General features: G+C 41.2%; 1 protein-coding gene across 1 annotated transcript in view; it reads right to left on the bottom strand.

Annotated features, from left to right (window-relative positions):
- LOC101858054 (E3 ubiquitin-protein ligase RNF123) overlaps positions 1-15,388 on the bottom strand; it is a gene marked incomplete in the record, with an annotated part of 58,083 nt that overhangs the window by 28,203 nt on the left and 14,492 nt on the right. The window contains 13 exon segments of the mRNA XM_035971827.1: positions 402-525; positions 1,108-1,179; positions 2,292-2,353; positions 3,509-3,632; positions 4,713-4,815; positions 5,500-5,573; positions 6,178-6,270; positions 6,988-7,113; positions 9,635-9,763; positions 10,882-10,999; positions 12,341-12,466; positions 13,854-13,921; positions 15,087-15,173. Coding sequence (XP_035827720.1) covers positions 402-525; positions 1,108-1,179; positions 2,292-2,353; positions 3,509-3,632; positions 4,713-4,815; positions 5,500-5,573; positions 6,178-6,270; positions 6,988-7,113; positions 9,635-9,763; positions 10,882-10,999; positions 12,341-12,466; positions 13,854-13,921; positions 15,087-15,173 — 1,306 coding nt within the window.

Below are 15,388 nucleotides of genomic sequence, written 5' to 3'. Positions count from 1 at the left end.
GACTTTAATAATTCCCCTTAAGGTTGGGGTTGGGACAGGATGAACACTCAATGAGTAGTTGAAAACTAAACCTTTCTTTTAAACAATGACATGAATTAAAACAGACAAAAGTTAAAACAAGAACAAATCAAGGTAAACAAATTAGCCTTATTGTCAGGGCTGGATGTTTGGCATCTTTTCTGGACAACAATTTCGTCTATGTTTGGAGTGAGGTAAAAGTTTCTACATTAATTAGAAAGAAAAAAAATAGTTTGAGCTAGCGTATGTAAAAAAATGTAAAAAAACCCCAAAAAACGTTTGAGCCAGTGTATGTTTAAAAAAAAAGTCTGAACCAGCGTATGTGACAATCCTCCCCCTCCCCCCCCCCCAAAAAAAGTTTGAGCCAGCGAAGCGTCTCCTACCTGAGCTGGGCAGGAAGTTGGTGTCTGTGGAGCAGAAGTCGTCCCAGAAGAACCTCAAGGCCTGGACGAGGCGGTGGAAGAAACACAGACTGACCGGCAGCGCACACGACTGGGCCATCTGGGCCTGGGAGGAGAGAGAAACCGTCTTGTTATAGGGAAAGTTTTACAGTACGTGCAACACATATTGGTCTGGAGAATTTAAAAAAATTTTTTTTAGTAAGCTTTTACAGCGTTTGCAACTACATAAGGTCACATGAGTGCCAAGGGGTGGATGTAAACAGAGAAGTCCAAATGGGGAATCAGGCTTACCATGCTTACCTCTCTAGCCTCAAGAGCACAAAGTCTGCTTCCTCTATCAAGTCACCCCGGAAATAGCAGTTCACAAGAGAGTGATAAAGATACAAAAGAAGTAAAGGAAAAATGACAATAGTAAGGATTAGGAAAGAAAAAGCAGCAGTTCCCCCATGTTGTTCCGGCACAATATGAGCATGACATTGATAAATCAGCCCATTCACAATTCTACTGTACATAAGAACATGTTAATATCCCCCTTTGGGAATGGCCTAAAGATATTTCAGTCAGTAGCACTGCCCTGGGGGAGGGAGGGGGGGTGATTTTTACCATTTTCCCACATACATAGAGTCCGACATCAACGACAAACTTGACAAGTATATAAAAATAAACATACGAGACCTGAAACACTTACCCGGCTAAATCCGCTGTTTTCTTTCAGGAATATTTTCAGCTTTTCCAAGAAACAATCTCTGGACGTCTTCCCCTGTAGATCAAGAAATAAAACATCCTTCTTACAGAAACAAAGCAGTACAAAAATGGACTGGTTAAGGGGGCAGGCTACTTTTTGGGGCCATTTTTTTTTAATATCGAGAAAAATTGCAATAAACAAGCAATCTTATATACCTTGGGTCATGCTGATAAAAATTACAACTTAACAATTTGAGAAAATCTTTACTTTGCCACGGAAATGGCATTCATATTGGAATTTTTTGCGTTTTATGGTGGGTGATGCATTTTTCTAATCATTTTTTTTTTACACAATAAGTTCATTTTTGTGTATAAATTATCTTGTGGACATATAATAATAATAATAATAATGAAGATCATTTCTATAGCGCCCACTCCCATGTAAACACAGCTCTAGGCGCTTTACATAAATGCATGTACAAACAACATTCACGCACGCTACACACACGCACAATACACACACATACACACACACACACAAACACACACATATATACACATACACACACATACACACTCACGAACACATTACACGCATACATGTGCACACACATGTATGCCAAACACACACACACACATACACGCACACACACACACATCTACTTGCTTATCACATGCACACGCTTACATATCGTCACGAAATAAGCATAAAATAATATAATAATAAATAGCATTTGTATAGCGCATATCCCCGCTCAACAGCAGGCTCTATGCGCTTTACACTATATAACTTCAATTCCTTGACCAAAAATATTTTATGTATGTACTTTTTTAAAGCGCCAGTGTATCTCCAAACTCAGAAGACCCAACAGATGTTAGGGGCAGAGTAAGTAAACCTACAGAAAAAAGTAACATGAACATGTAGCTAAAATATAATGTTTTAGTGAATTGTATAATATGTTAAACTGCATCCATGCAAAATTTGAAGAAAATATCTTTAAAAATAAAAAAATGATTAGAAAAATAGTTTCCTTCCTAGTTTTTTAAATTGAAAAATGGCGAATGCTCAAACCATGTTTCTGCTTTTTTTTTTTTTTCCTTTGATTTTTTAAAACTTCCACAAAATGACTTAGGTGCTTGTGAAAATGATGTCAACACTTCAAACAGTTCCATAGCAAAGCGGCTTACTTCAATACTGTCTTTGTTGATGAGTAGACACTTCAACAGCTCCACTTGCATAGATTCCAGTTCTGTAGAGAGGATAAACAAGGGGGAAATAAATGACAGGGTTTCATACGCATTGCCATACTTACTTACAATAAGAAAACTATAAAAGCATGCACATAATATCAACCGTGTCCGCCTCTAAGTGTGTATACGCTAGGGTGGGCAGGTACCGGTACCCAGTACCGGAACTCCCGGTTCTACCGAAGGAGGTGTCAGTACCGACACCTGGCCTCCAGTACCGGCTCTCGGAAGGAGCCGACACCAGCGGTTATACCGGCTTTGAGAAGGAGCCGACGCGACGGTTGTTTTTTTCTTACCGGGCCACAGGAAGTGTGCAGTGTGTAGGCCTAGGTCTAGCTGCTGTGACGTCAGATGCACACAACGCAGCGGGTGACCTTGATACAGGACTTCAGATTCAAAATTGACAATCAAAAACGAAGTTTGGTTAAATTTATAATATGGCTTCAAATCAGGTTCCGCGCAAGCCACTTTGCTTATTTTGATACGCTGATTCCAAAAAAGAAATCAATTTTTAGAGGCGATAACTATTTTTAAAATTCTGCTTGCAAAGTTTAATCCCACGCGGCGGCAAACTTCAAAGGTATTTTGCGTCACAGTTCGCCTCTCCAATTCTAACTGGTGTGGTGGGAGGGGGGGGGGTGCGGGCGGCGCTGATCGTGGCGTTAGACGCAAGGTGCGAAGTCTGTGACGTCACCTACTGGTGTCACTCCCAGTACCGGTACTGGTGCTGGCGGTTCTCAGCACCTGGTGCCGAGAAAGTACCGAGACTGGATTTCGCCGGTACCGCCCACCACTAGTATACGCCAAATCAGGCCACACTCATTGTTTTGGGGAAAAAAAAAGCAATTTCTTTTTTATCTTACAGATTTATACCTAGCTAAAAAAAACTTTGAGCAGAGTGATCTTTTGACACATCATAGCATCACCAGTTCGCGACCCCGGTGCTTTCTTGTCCTATTTCCATTTTTAATAACAGTGAAAACAGTTCATAACAAAGAGTGAGCTTAAGAAGATGTCACATTTTCACTATTGATAAAATTTGAAGATGTGACAAGAAAGTACTGAGGTCGCGAGTTTCTTCAATTTCATTATTTTGACAAGCGCCTGATTTCACCATGCTGCCTCACATATGCAAATACACTTTCACAGCGACTAACCTTCGACCCTCTCACTCAGCCTATCACAGGAGAGCATGTACTTCTTTTTGTTCAGTTTTTCCTCCGGCGTCTCCGGCTGGGCCTCAGGAGGTGAGTCTTCCTCATCCTCATCATCATCATCCTTCTGGGAGAAACAAACAGACAGACAAACAAATAAATAACACATTATAGTACCAAACCGTGGAACACATTCTCAAGTAGTACAAGGCATGGGCGCACGTGTGCGCATGCACGCACACACAAAGTGTTAGTTTCAGTAAGAGTTTTACGGCCCTTGCAACACAATAAGGTCATATAAGTGCCGAAGAATAGGTGTGTTTCAAGAGAGTAACAAACACAGAAAAGAAGGAGGAGAGATAAGGACGATAGATGCTTGATAGGTAAGAAGGAGCAAACCACACCAGAGCACCCGCCAACCACCCACAGGGGCTGATCAGGATGGCTCAGTTATGATAGATGTCAGTCTTATAGCAGCAGGCAGCAAGACAGACTGGTAGTGGCATCCTTCCCCCACCCACCACATGCTTGATCAATAAAAACACACATATAAGCTAAGAAAACAATTAAGTAAAGTAAAGTTGTTCCCGCATCCGATCCGGATATTGGGGATTGCCTTGTTAGTGAGACAACTTCCTGGGCCTTCGGCATATTGGGGTAGGGTGGCCAGTTCCTTTCCACGCCGCCTTTACTTCCCCAACTTGAAGTCAGGTACCCATTACTGCTGGCTGGGCAGGAGGGGGTGAAAAAATCTGTGTCTGAACCGAGGCTCGAACCCCGACTTTCTGCTTCGGAGACGAGCGCTCTAACCGCTCCGCCACCGCACCCTCAGAACAGTACTGTTCTTATAACCAAGTCTGGAGTTCAATATTTCCGCACACCTTTATTTAATGTTAGGGAGGGAAGTGATAACGATTTATTTCAAGTGATTTTCCACCACAACAGTGTCTAACCTCTGAAACCAGGTGACCCCACCTCATTCATTCACTCAACTTTTACTCAAGATAGATGGATGTTTTTTTCATCCAAAGCAAGGCAAATGAACAGGCTTTAAAGATGATACCAATAACTCCACATGCCCCAAAAATGACGAAAGCCTGATGCCACAGTGTCGTAACACATATGTAGTTTACTGAACTGACATCTGGCTCACACAAAAATTGGATACGGGATTAAAAAAAAGAAAGCTGTCTCCAGCAGAGCTCACCTTGAGGTTTTTGTCCCACCAAACGTTGGGGATGAGGCGAGCCATGTTTGCGTCGTCCGGGGGTTTGATATGCATGAACACGGGGAACTTGACGCGGTCAAATGTGGGCAAAGTCAAGGTCAACAAGCACACAGGACACATGCGTTGTAGTAATAGGTTCTGAACAGACATTAAAAACAATTCTGTTTGTCGGCAAGATCTCATTTATCCTCTAACCTTCTTCCCCCTACCCATCCCTCCTGTGACTCTCTCTCTTTAACTTTGATTTTGAATATCCATCCATCCACCTATCCATATATTTATCTATCAATAAATATACAGGCAAAATTAAAAAAACAAAACAAACCCATCTGACCTATCAGCAGTGTTCTCCCAAAACGAATAAGACGGAGAGAGATTTCATGTCTAAAGACAAACTGTTCGGGTACGCATCGCGACCTCAGTGCTTTCTTGTAGCATCTCCATTTTTTTAGCCAGTGAAAATGTGACTTCTTCTCAAGTTCACTCATTGTTATGAACTGTTTTCACTGTTATTAAAAATAGAGATAGGACGAAAAAGCACTGAGGTCGCGGCATGTGTGTGTGACTGCTGTACATCACTGTATGTATATCATTGAACATGAATGCACCGAGTGCATTTCTGTGTTGATGCTAAATCTTTGTATGTTGATGTTCTGGTAAATATCCACCAAAAATTTCCCTCATGGATCAATAAAGTATATCTCTTAACAGCTCATAACAAAACCTAAGTCGAGGCTTTGAGGTGTGAAGCTAAGGTCAAGGATATAAGATGTAGGTCAGCAGATGTCGCCGAGACTTCTGGTGTCGCAGCACCGCCAGTGTGAGGGCAAGAAACATTTTCTGAAAACGAAAGAACGAGAACGTAAATAAATCGTAGTAGAAAATAATACAGTATAACACGGATAGGTCGAACACGGAAGACTCAAAATCACGCATCCGTCGAACTGTGCCTGCCGTCTCGGTTTTTTTTTCTTTTCTTCTTTGCCTTTGTAAAAAATCCCTCGAACAACTGATCACTCGAATTACCGAGGCCGGTCCTGACGAATTCGAGCTGTCCGGGTTATACTGTAATAATCATAGCATTTAGACAGTACATAGCTATGCTCCACAGCGTGCTCTATTAGCTTTGCGACTATTATTACACTCGCAGATCCTAGAACATGTCTCAGTTTCCTGGGAAGCAGGCAATGCAAGCAGCAGATAAAGTGTGTGTGAGTGTGTGTGTGTGTGTGTGTGTGTGTGTGTGCGTGTTTGTGTATGTGTGAGTGAGTATGTGTGTGTGCGTGTCTGTGTGTATATGTGTGTACGTGGTGAAACACCAAACCAATGTGCCAGGATCTGGACAATAATGATGTATCTTATCTTATCTTATCTGAGCCTGGCTTATCACACAGGCAACGATACGCAGTCTCTGAGGAGCAAGCCAGACAACACATCAACTCACCGGGTATTTGAACTCCGGATGAAAGGAGTGAAAGCGGTAGCCGTTGAGAAGGGAGATCATCAGATGCTCCATGCAGTCTCGGATTTCCGGCTCCTGGAAAAAAGAAAAGAACGAAATGAGCTAAAACAAATCTTGTTCCAGATAAGCCTTCATCAGAAGGCAAAAACCTAAACATGATAAAATCAAAACATAACAGGAAACAAAATAATATATGTGAGGCATCGTGGTGAAATCAGGCGCTCGTCAAAATAAGGAAATCAAATAAAAGAGCAATTTTCTGCCAGTTCAGTAATTTTTATCAATTTTCTGTAATGTGGCTTAACATCCTCTATGTTCTTGTAAAACACATTACTTTTAAGATTTTAATGAAAAACTTTGATTAAAAGCACAAAAATTGTGAATTTTCAGGTTTTAGGACACTCAAGCTTTGGAAATCAACCAACTTTGGCAGCCATTTTCTCGTTAATTTTATTTCGGAAACAAGGCGACCCCCACTTCTATTCCACATAGACGTGTATTTTTTCATCGAAAGATAGTTAAATGAACAAGCTTTAAGATGATATAATAACAACACAAGCCCAAAAATTGATGAGCGCCTAATTCTACCGCGGCGGGACACATATTATAAAGGCATAGGCACACAGAAAAGATAAGGATTTTTCAATTCATTGTATCATATTTTCTTTCATATTCTCTTTATCCTTTGTGCATTTAGACCATCTCAGTAATTTTAACATTTTTGTTTGTTCTTTTCACCAGTAATAACTTTTTTTTTCTGCTTGCGTCCGTGAATAGCGTGCAGCGACTGACCTGTAACAGCATCCAGATGAGGTCGAGGAGTTTGTTGACGTATAGCTGCTCGGCCCGCCAGTCGTGGTGGTCGCACAGACCCAGGAGGAACTTCACCAGGCACATTTCTATCACATACGGGATTTTCTGACACACAGGAGGAAATGAGCGCAAATCAGCATTGATAAAAGAGAAGTCAAGTAAGTCAATATGGTAAGTGAAAAAACAACAAATGTCAGGAGAGCGGACAAAATGAGTTACTTCTCGCAATCCACAAATGGAGGTATTAGCCAAAAATCGACACTAGGGTCAAATTTGTAGACTTTCTTTTAAAGTCATATTTCTAAAGTACAATAAGCCTTTTCTTATTTATGGCGCTCGCAACTGCATAAGGTCATACGAGCGTGCGGGACACACCAAACATTTTCAGTTGGTAGGAAATTTTGAATTTGCCTGGGTGGCAGCCGAAGCCTACTCTTATTTATCGACAGAGCTGTTAAAGTATTTTTTAAAAAGTACTTAGGTACAAATTTAAGTACAATCTAAAAAATGTACTTAAGTACAGTAAAAGTACTTTCCTATAAAATGTACTTGAGTACAAGTACTTTTAAAAAAGTACTTTTGAGTACATTTTGAGTACTTTCGCCTAATATGCTAAAACACTTCAGCGCTTATGAAAAACATCATATTTTATAACTTATCCAGTATATTTGACAAATTAGGCTATTTATTACTAAAAATTTAAACAGTATACAAAGTATTTGAATATACAATGTACACATTGAACGGTGGAAATGGTCCGTGAAGTTGAACAAAAAACAACCCAAACGAACAGACGCAACTAGTGGGTAAGTGATATTATGAATAGAACTTGTTTGAGCAAGACAATGTGATCAAATGTAAGTCAGTCCTAGAGGTCGGAAAGTTCTACAGAAAGAGTATCCAAATTGAAAAATGTAGATACAAAGTTGCTCTTAAGAAAACATAAAATTGATGAAAATGGCCCGCATAGAAATGGTAAAGTGCATTGAATTCTTCATTAACAAATCCTCAAGGAATCAATGTAGCCTTAAGCAAAAACCACCCAAAAAAAAGTTTAAAAGAAATTTAGGCAGCCTAAAAATTGTTAGATACACATTGAGAACACAGTTTCAGTTTCAATTGATTATAGTGGTCTGACAGATTTTCGTCACACTGTGTAGTCCACGGCGCCAACGGCAAACCAAAATACAATAGTTTCCTAGAGTCTAGTAAGTGTAGTGTAACCAAAGATTCTCTACTGCAGTAGTCTCCGCCTAAGATCCCAGTGCTCGGAAGCAAGGAAAATATGGGATCTTAGCCAACGAAGCCAAGGCAGAATCTACAGTGACCCATGAACTGACGTGACCCCTGGGTGGATTTATGACATATGGCAAGCAAAGAGTGGTCAACCTTGATAACCAATCACAGTGGCATGAGGCATGCCATAAATAATATTATATATACACACTCATTAGCCTATCGTGAGTCTTGAGATCTTTATCTACGTTTATCCAGTTGCCCCTCCCCTTTACCTGTCCAACAATTTTAGCTTTCCATCTCTGATTGAGTCCCCCCCCCCCCCCCAACCTCCTTTGTCGTTACGCACCATTACGTTGTGACCACACCAATTAAAATTCAGGTTGTCTCGCAAATTCGGGAATAGAGAAAAACTGCTTTCAACGGTCAGGGAAGAGTTCACAGTTTGATGTAATCCCGCCTGGAGCAAACTTGTAGGCCCTACCCACCCAGGGAGTGATGTAAGTTTAGGTGGTGAGGTCAGATGCGAGTGCGATGTTTGGGGAAAAGAAACGCATCGGTCAGTTCACACCTTGGTGTGATCCCGTCTGGAGCAAATACTGTACCGTTTCAAGGAGTTTTACAACGCTTGTGATCACATTCACGATAGTGGCTGATCTTTGACGCGACGGGCCGTTCTTTGATCTCAACTTTTAACTCTTGGCGGTTTATCGGGTTTTTGTTCCGTCAATTATGATCAGAAATGCCTGCACTTACCCTTTCAAAGTACTCAAAATGTACTTTAAAAATACTCAAAAGTACTTTTATAAAAAGTATCGGAGTACAGTAAAAGTACTGGTTTAAAAAATGTACCGGAGTACAGTAAAAGTACCGAAAAATGTAACGCAAGTACGAGTACCGGAGTACTTGTACTCTGTTACTACCAGCTCTGCTTATCGATTTTAGACGACCGTGGGATCTTCAACGTGCGCAACTTGCACATGGGACCTCTCAGATTTTTCGCCCTTGTCCGAGAAAGCTGGAGTAGATCTTTCCTACCAAAAGATCAGGGGTGTGGCAGAAAGACAGCAGTAGAAGGAGCCAAGGAGTAGCAGTAGAAAGGCTGCAGACAGAATCAGGAGCCCAGAGGAGGGGGAAAAGGAGGTGAAGGGGTGGGGGCAGAAAGTGTAGACGAAAGCAGATGACAGAACATTGCAAGAGAGGAGCAGGAAAGGAGGTGAAAGGAGACAATTTTAGAGAAGAAGAAAATTTTTTCGGCACTACCCGAATTCGAACCCGCAACCTTTGAATAAGAGGCGAACACCTTAACCTCTTGGCCATGAGAGACCCCAGTCTGCACTGATATGATGTCACAGACCTCACACTGATGTCACAAAGTGACTGCACTTACCAATAGCGGAGCCAGGCGCTGGAAGACGTGAGATGCTATGAGGGTCAAGGTTGCCTGGTGGGACCGCTGCTCCGTCAGCGGGACTTGTGGGTAATCTCCCTTCTGCGCACTAGCATGCCTCCTCTCGAACTGTAGAGAAACCACTTTGATTTTAGAACGAATTGTAGCAACGAAAGACATTATACCAGCATTATTGAACAAACTGAAAGTCTTTGCACATGTCATAGGAACATGTGTCAAGATTTTCTTTCATCTTGAAAAGAGAATACTTCTAGTTTTAGTTTTAGTAAACGTTTTACGGCACTTGCAACACAATAAGGTCATATAAGTGCCGAAGAATAGAGGTGTTACAAGAGAGTAACAACACAAAAAAGGAGAGATCAGGACGATAGATGTAGGATAGGAAAGAAGGAGCAAACCACACCAGAGAATAATTCACACACATTTCTGAAAGAATATTATCAGAAAAGACGACAGCTTTCAAACATTTTTCTAAAATCCAAATCTCATCAGAACGGACAAATATTATTTTAAAAAGTCAATTTTTAAAAAATCGATTTTAGGGACTCCACAAATTGATCGTATCAAATTTGGCCTGGAAGTCCAGTAGGGAATATGAGACACATGGTAGCCTTCTCACTGGATTGTGACTACACATTCAACCAACGGACCCAACTGTGACTTGGAGAATCACGCGATTCATTTTTGAGCATGAGATCAAATTGTACCAAAACGAAAGATTTTGCCCCTCCAAGATGGAAAATCTGGCCACCCTCAAAAGTATCAAACTATATTACAGAGGCATTTGATGGGACTTTCAGAAGTGCACATTGGGCACTGAACACTGTTTTTTTTTTTCTTTACAAGCTCTTTTTTTCTTTTGCATTTTGCCCATTTCCATTTTCAGGCATGTCTTGTTGTGTGTACGAGAGTACACCTAACCTTTGTAACATTTACTGCCATTGCAAACGATCAAGACAAATTTCTCCCTGGGAGATGAATAAAGATTCTCATTGTCATTGATTTGAATTCGCGATCGGAGTCCCTCAGCGCCATGAGTTCTTACACAGTCGCGCCCCTTTGAACATTTCGCGAAAGACTTCGAACTGGCAAATTCCTTTGTTGTTTTTGTTGTTATCGATCCAGGGCATATTCCTGAAAAAATTGTGTTCCCAGTTGTGTGTGTGAGAAAAACCCGAAGGGTACACAGTGCCCCCCCCCCCCCCCCCCCCCCCCCCGAGGCTAACCTGGTCGTCCTCCAACATCTTGGGCAGAAGGTTGTGTAGATAGGTGAAGAGAAGCTCTGCCTGGGCCACCTCCACCGAGCACGGGGACTGCAGCGGCCGGTAGCCCTCGATCGGGTATGTGGCCAACGTCAAGGAGTTTTTCTTAGTTTTAGTAAGACTTTTACGGCACTTGCAACACAATATGGTCACATAAGTGCCGAAGATTAGAGGTGTTACAAGAGAATAACAAACACAAAAAAGAAGAAGGGGATAAAGAAACGATAGATTTTTGACAGCAAGCCACACCAGAGAACCCGCCAACCACCCATAAGGAGTTTTCTGACTTAACACTTTACCATCACATTCGTTACAAGGCTCAAATAGTAAATTAAAAAACCGTTGCCATCAAAGGCAAAGGCATTTTGGGGAAATTCCAAAGAAACTGGGAGGTAAACATCGCTGATCGGCGAGATGTGACGGCAAAGTGTTAAAGTCTTGTTTAGTTTTAGTAAGAGTTTTACGGTACTTGCAACACAATAAGGTCATATAAGTGCCGAAGATTAGAGGTGTTACAAGAGAGTAACATACACATAAAAAGGAGGAGGAGCGATAAGGACGATAGAAGTTTAATAGGAAAGAAGGAGTAAACCACACCAGAGCACCTACCAACCACCCACTAAGAGAGAACTGAGGACTTGCTACGGGGGAAGCTTTTCAAGAAAATCAAAGTTTTCATTTTTTTCAATTGAAGTTGTCACTATTATCTCTTTTTACCCAAGCTATAAGTATACGTGTGTAACGATAGCTTCGGTTTTCCGGCAAACTCAAGACAGATATCCAGTCAAATTATCGTCTAAATCTGCTAACGATTAAGCAAGCTTATAGTGGTAAATTTTTTTCTTTCTTTTTTTACAGCATTGAAACACAATAAGGTCAAATAAGCGCAGAAGGTAAGAGGTGTTACAAGAGAGTGACGTACAAAGAAAAGGACGAGAGATAGTTTTAGTTTTAGTAGAGTTTTTACGGCGCTCGCAACTGCATAAGGTCATATGAGCGCCAAGGGGTGGATGTCAACACAGAAGTCCATACAGGGAATCAGACTTACTCTGCTCATCTCTCTAACTTCAACAGCACAAAGTCTGCTTCGACTATCAAGGCACCCCGGAAATAGCAGTTCACAAGAGTGTGACAAACATACAAAAGAAGTAGAGGAAAAATGACAAGGATTAGGAAAGAAAAAGCAGCAATTCCCTGTTGCAGTTCAGGCACAGTATGAGCATGACATTGGTGAATCAGCCCATTTATAATTGTACTGTGCATAAGAACATATTAATGTCTCCCCTTTGGGAATGGCCTAAAGACAACTTTAAAGAGAGATAAAGACGATAGATGTTTGATGGGAAAGAAGGAACAAACCACACCAGAGCACCCGCCAACCACCTACGAGGTAAACCTGTGCCCTTGACAAAAAAAAGGATATCGTAAGGGCAAGGAGCCAAAATTTGCATGCACTTGTTCTGCAAACGACAGACTGACGGCAGGGAAGTAGGCATAGCCCGCACCCACTCGCACGCTGCTGAAAGCTTCACCCATCGAGACACCGTTTCTGGAATAGAGAGAGAAAACACATATGTTTTAGTAGAGGTTTTTCGGCGCTCGCAACTGCATAAGACCAAAAGAGTGCCAAGGGGTGGATGTCAACAGAGAAGTCCTTACAGGAATTCATGCTTACTCTGTTCACCTCTCTAGCTTCAACGGCACAAAGTCTGCTTCGACTATCAAGGCACCCCGGAAATAGCGGGTCACAAGAGAGTGACAAACATACAAAAGAAGAAGAGGAAAACATGACGATATATGAGAGAATGAAAATACAATCACATGTGATGACAATATAAGAGAGAAAGAAAACACAGTCAGGTCTCAAGACAATATAAAAAAGTGCATGGCAACCTGGGCCGAATCACCCACTAGTGAGCTATCAGGTAATTTTGGTCCAGGCAGAGACAGGTGTCATTTAATGCCACAGACATAAACGCTCATGTTATTTTTACATCGTAATTACAATAGAGTTATAGAGTTAAATCGTATGGCCCCGTTTTAGTTTTAGTAAGAGTTTTATAGCATTTGCAACACAATAAGGTCATATAAGTGCCAAAGAATAGACTATGTGTTACAAGAGAGTAACAAACACAAAAACAAGGAGGTGAGATAAAGACGACGTTTGATAGGAAAGAAGGAGCAAACCACACCAGAGCACCCACCAACCACCCCCTCCATGAAAACACAATCAGATGTGATGACAATATAAGAGAGAAAGAAAACACAATCAAATCTCCATCTCCAAATTCTCCATATAGCAGGCATATACAGAATCAAGAAAATCATTAGCAAAGCATTCGGGACAAGACTTCATGAACAAGTGACAATCTCAGTTTGACCATGAGAGAAACAAACAGAGAGGACCAGGCTGAGAAGAGCGCCCGTCAAGGCATGGCTGGGTGGGATTTACATTTTTTCTACAGTGTCATTCCACAGTCACCCTTGTCACTTTCTGATAGGGGGGGGGGGGCTCTAGATAAAGCCACACATCAAGGGGCATTTTGCAAAATCGTTTCGTTTCGTTATTTCTCTTCCTAGTTTGCTGACTGACTAACCCAGGTTTCAGGGGGTTTCCAGAAATCTTGACCTACACCAAAAGTGGGCATTGCCTTACCAATAGGAGAAGTTTGGTTTCATTGGTGTGTATATTTGTTTAGTTACAGAGAAAACTCTCCTTGTCTTTTAAAGAAACTGGACAAGGGGCAAAAACTTTACCTTCGATTTTCTCAAAACAGCATTGTTTGGGATAGCCCCCTTGAGCTTAAAAGCGACCTATTAACAATGCCGATGTTATAGTCCTGACTCAGATGATCTATTTTTTTCTCTAATTTTCTCAAAAGTTAAGAAAAAATTATGTAGGCATTTATAGTTAGAAAGACGCCGAGGAAGTATACCTGTAAAAAGTAATGGTCCCTTCATCACAGTCAATGGCACAAGAAATCACGTCTCCCGACATCCACGGCTGGGGAGACAAAACAGACAGAGGTCAGTAAATACGTGTACACTGCTGCGGCAATCTCAGGTTTTGACGATGAATATGTGAGGCGTGCTGACAAAATGAGTTACTTCTTGCAATCCGCAAACAAAGATATAGGCCAAAAATCAACATGAAGGTCAATTTGGTAAACTTTCTATCGATACCATATTCTTTCACTGTAACCTCAACAATGCATGACCTCAGTGCCTTCTTGTCCTATCTCCATTTTTTTAAACAGTGAATATGTGACTTCTTCTTAAGCTCACTCTTTGTTATGAACTGTCTTCACTGTTATTAAAAATGGATATACGACAAGAAAGCACCGAGGTCGCAAATGGGAGGCTGTCTATGTACCTGCTTCCAGCTTCCAACTGAACTCAGAACATTTTTTTAACTCTTTGGAAAAAAAAAGGCGACAAAATGTTCTTGCTCGCCAAGCACAAGACAATTTGCAGTTTTCAAAGAATTTTGTGACTCAAAAGAATCCACAAAGACTGCAGAAAAAGATACAGCGGTCAAAATCGAATACATAGAGCTATAAACAATTCCCAACTACGGACTGTTGCACACAGCTTGTGCTGATTAGCCACTTATTCAACAGAAGCACTTACAAAACTTTTCCCCAGCCATTTCAGATCTAAACTGATGAAAAACAGTGGCGTCGGTGGCCTAGTAGATTCGTAATCCTGAGGTTGCTGGTTCAGGGGTTCGAGCCGCGGGCCCAACGTTGTGTCCTTGGGAAACTTTACACGAATTTTCCTCACTTCACCCAGGTGAAAGATTTTGTCAGTATGTTAGTGTTTTAGCGCATCTAAATGACTGCTTGCACTGTATGCTTCCCTGGAAGTTGAGGTTGTTTCAGAATGCTCTCAGGTCTGCTCGGGTAATAGTATAGATTGTGAAGCGCATAGAGCTTGTTGTTGAGTGGGGATTTGTGCTATACAAATGCTTCTATTATTATCATTATCATAAAAAATTGCAGTCTGTAATGGAATCACATCACTAGTAATAAACAAAAAACAAACAAGAGAAATTTCGTAGTACTCCATATGGGAAATCTCGATCAAGAGAAAAAAAAAAAGGTCTTTAAAGTAAAGCCACCCAGAGGCAGTTTCATATGGGAAAAGAGCATAAGTTAGACCACTCTTACCTCTCCGTATCTCTTGGTTCTAACGTTCCACTTGCGGAGTCGGCTCCCATCATAAGCATACGAGTCCCTGGTATCGCCAACCCCCTCCTGGAAGTCGAAAAAAAAAGACCATAAAATTACAGAAAAAAAAAAATTAAATATATTACAGACCACTTTAAGTCAGCAAGATAGACAAAAGTTGTTCATGTTTGTTTCGAGGCCTGTTCATCACAAGAGTTTTATCACATATTTCACTGTTTATAAAAAATGGAGAAACAACAAGAAGGCACTGAGGTAAACACCGGCTGAGCCCGTAGAGTCTA

This window comes from Aplysia californica, unplaced genomic scaffold (assembly GCF_000002075.1).
Source record: "Aplysia californica isolate F4 #8 unplaced genomic scaffold, AplCal3.0 scaffold00515, whole genome shotgun sequence".
NCBI lineage: Eukaryota > Metazoa > Mollusca > Gastropoda > Aplysiida > Aplysiidae > Aplysia > Aplysia californica.
The sequence above is the reverse complement of the archived record's forward strand: the minus strand, read 5'-3'. Positions and strand labels throughout refer to the sequence as shown.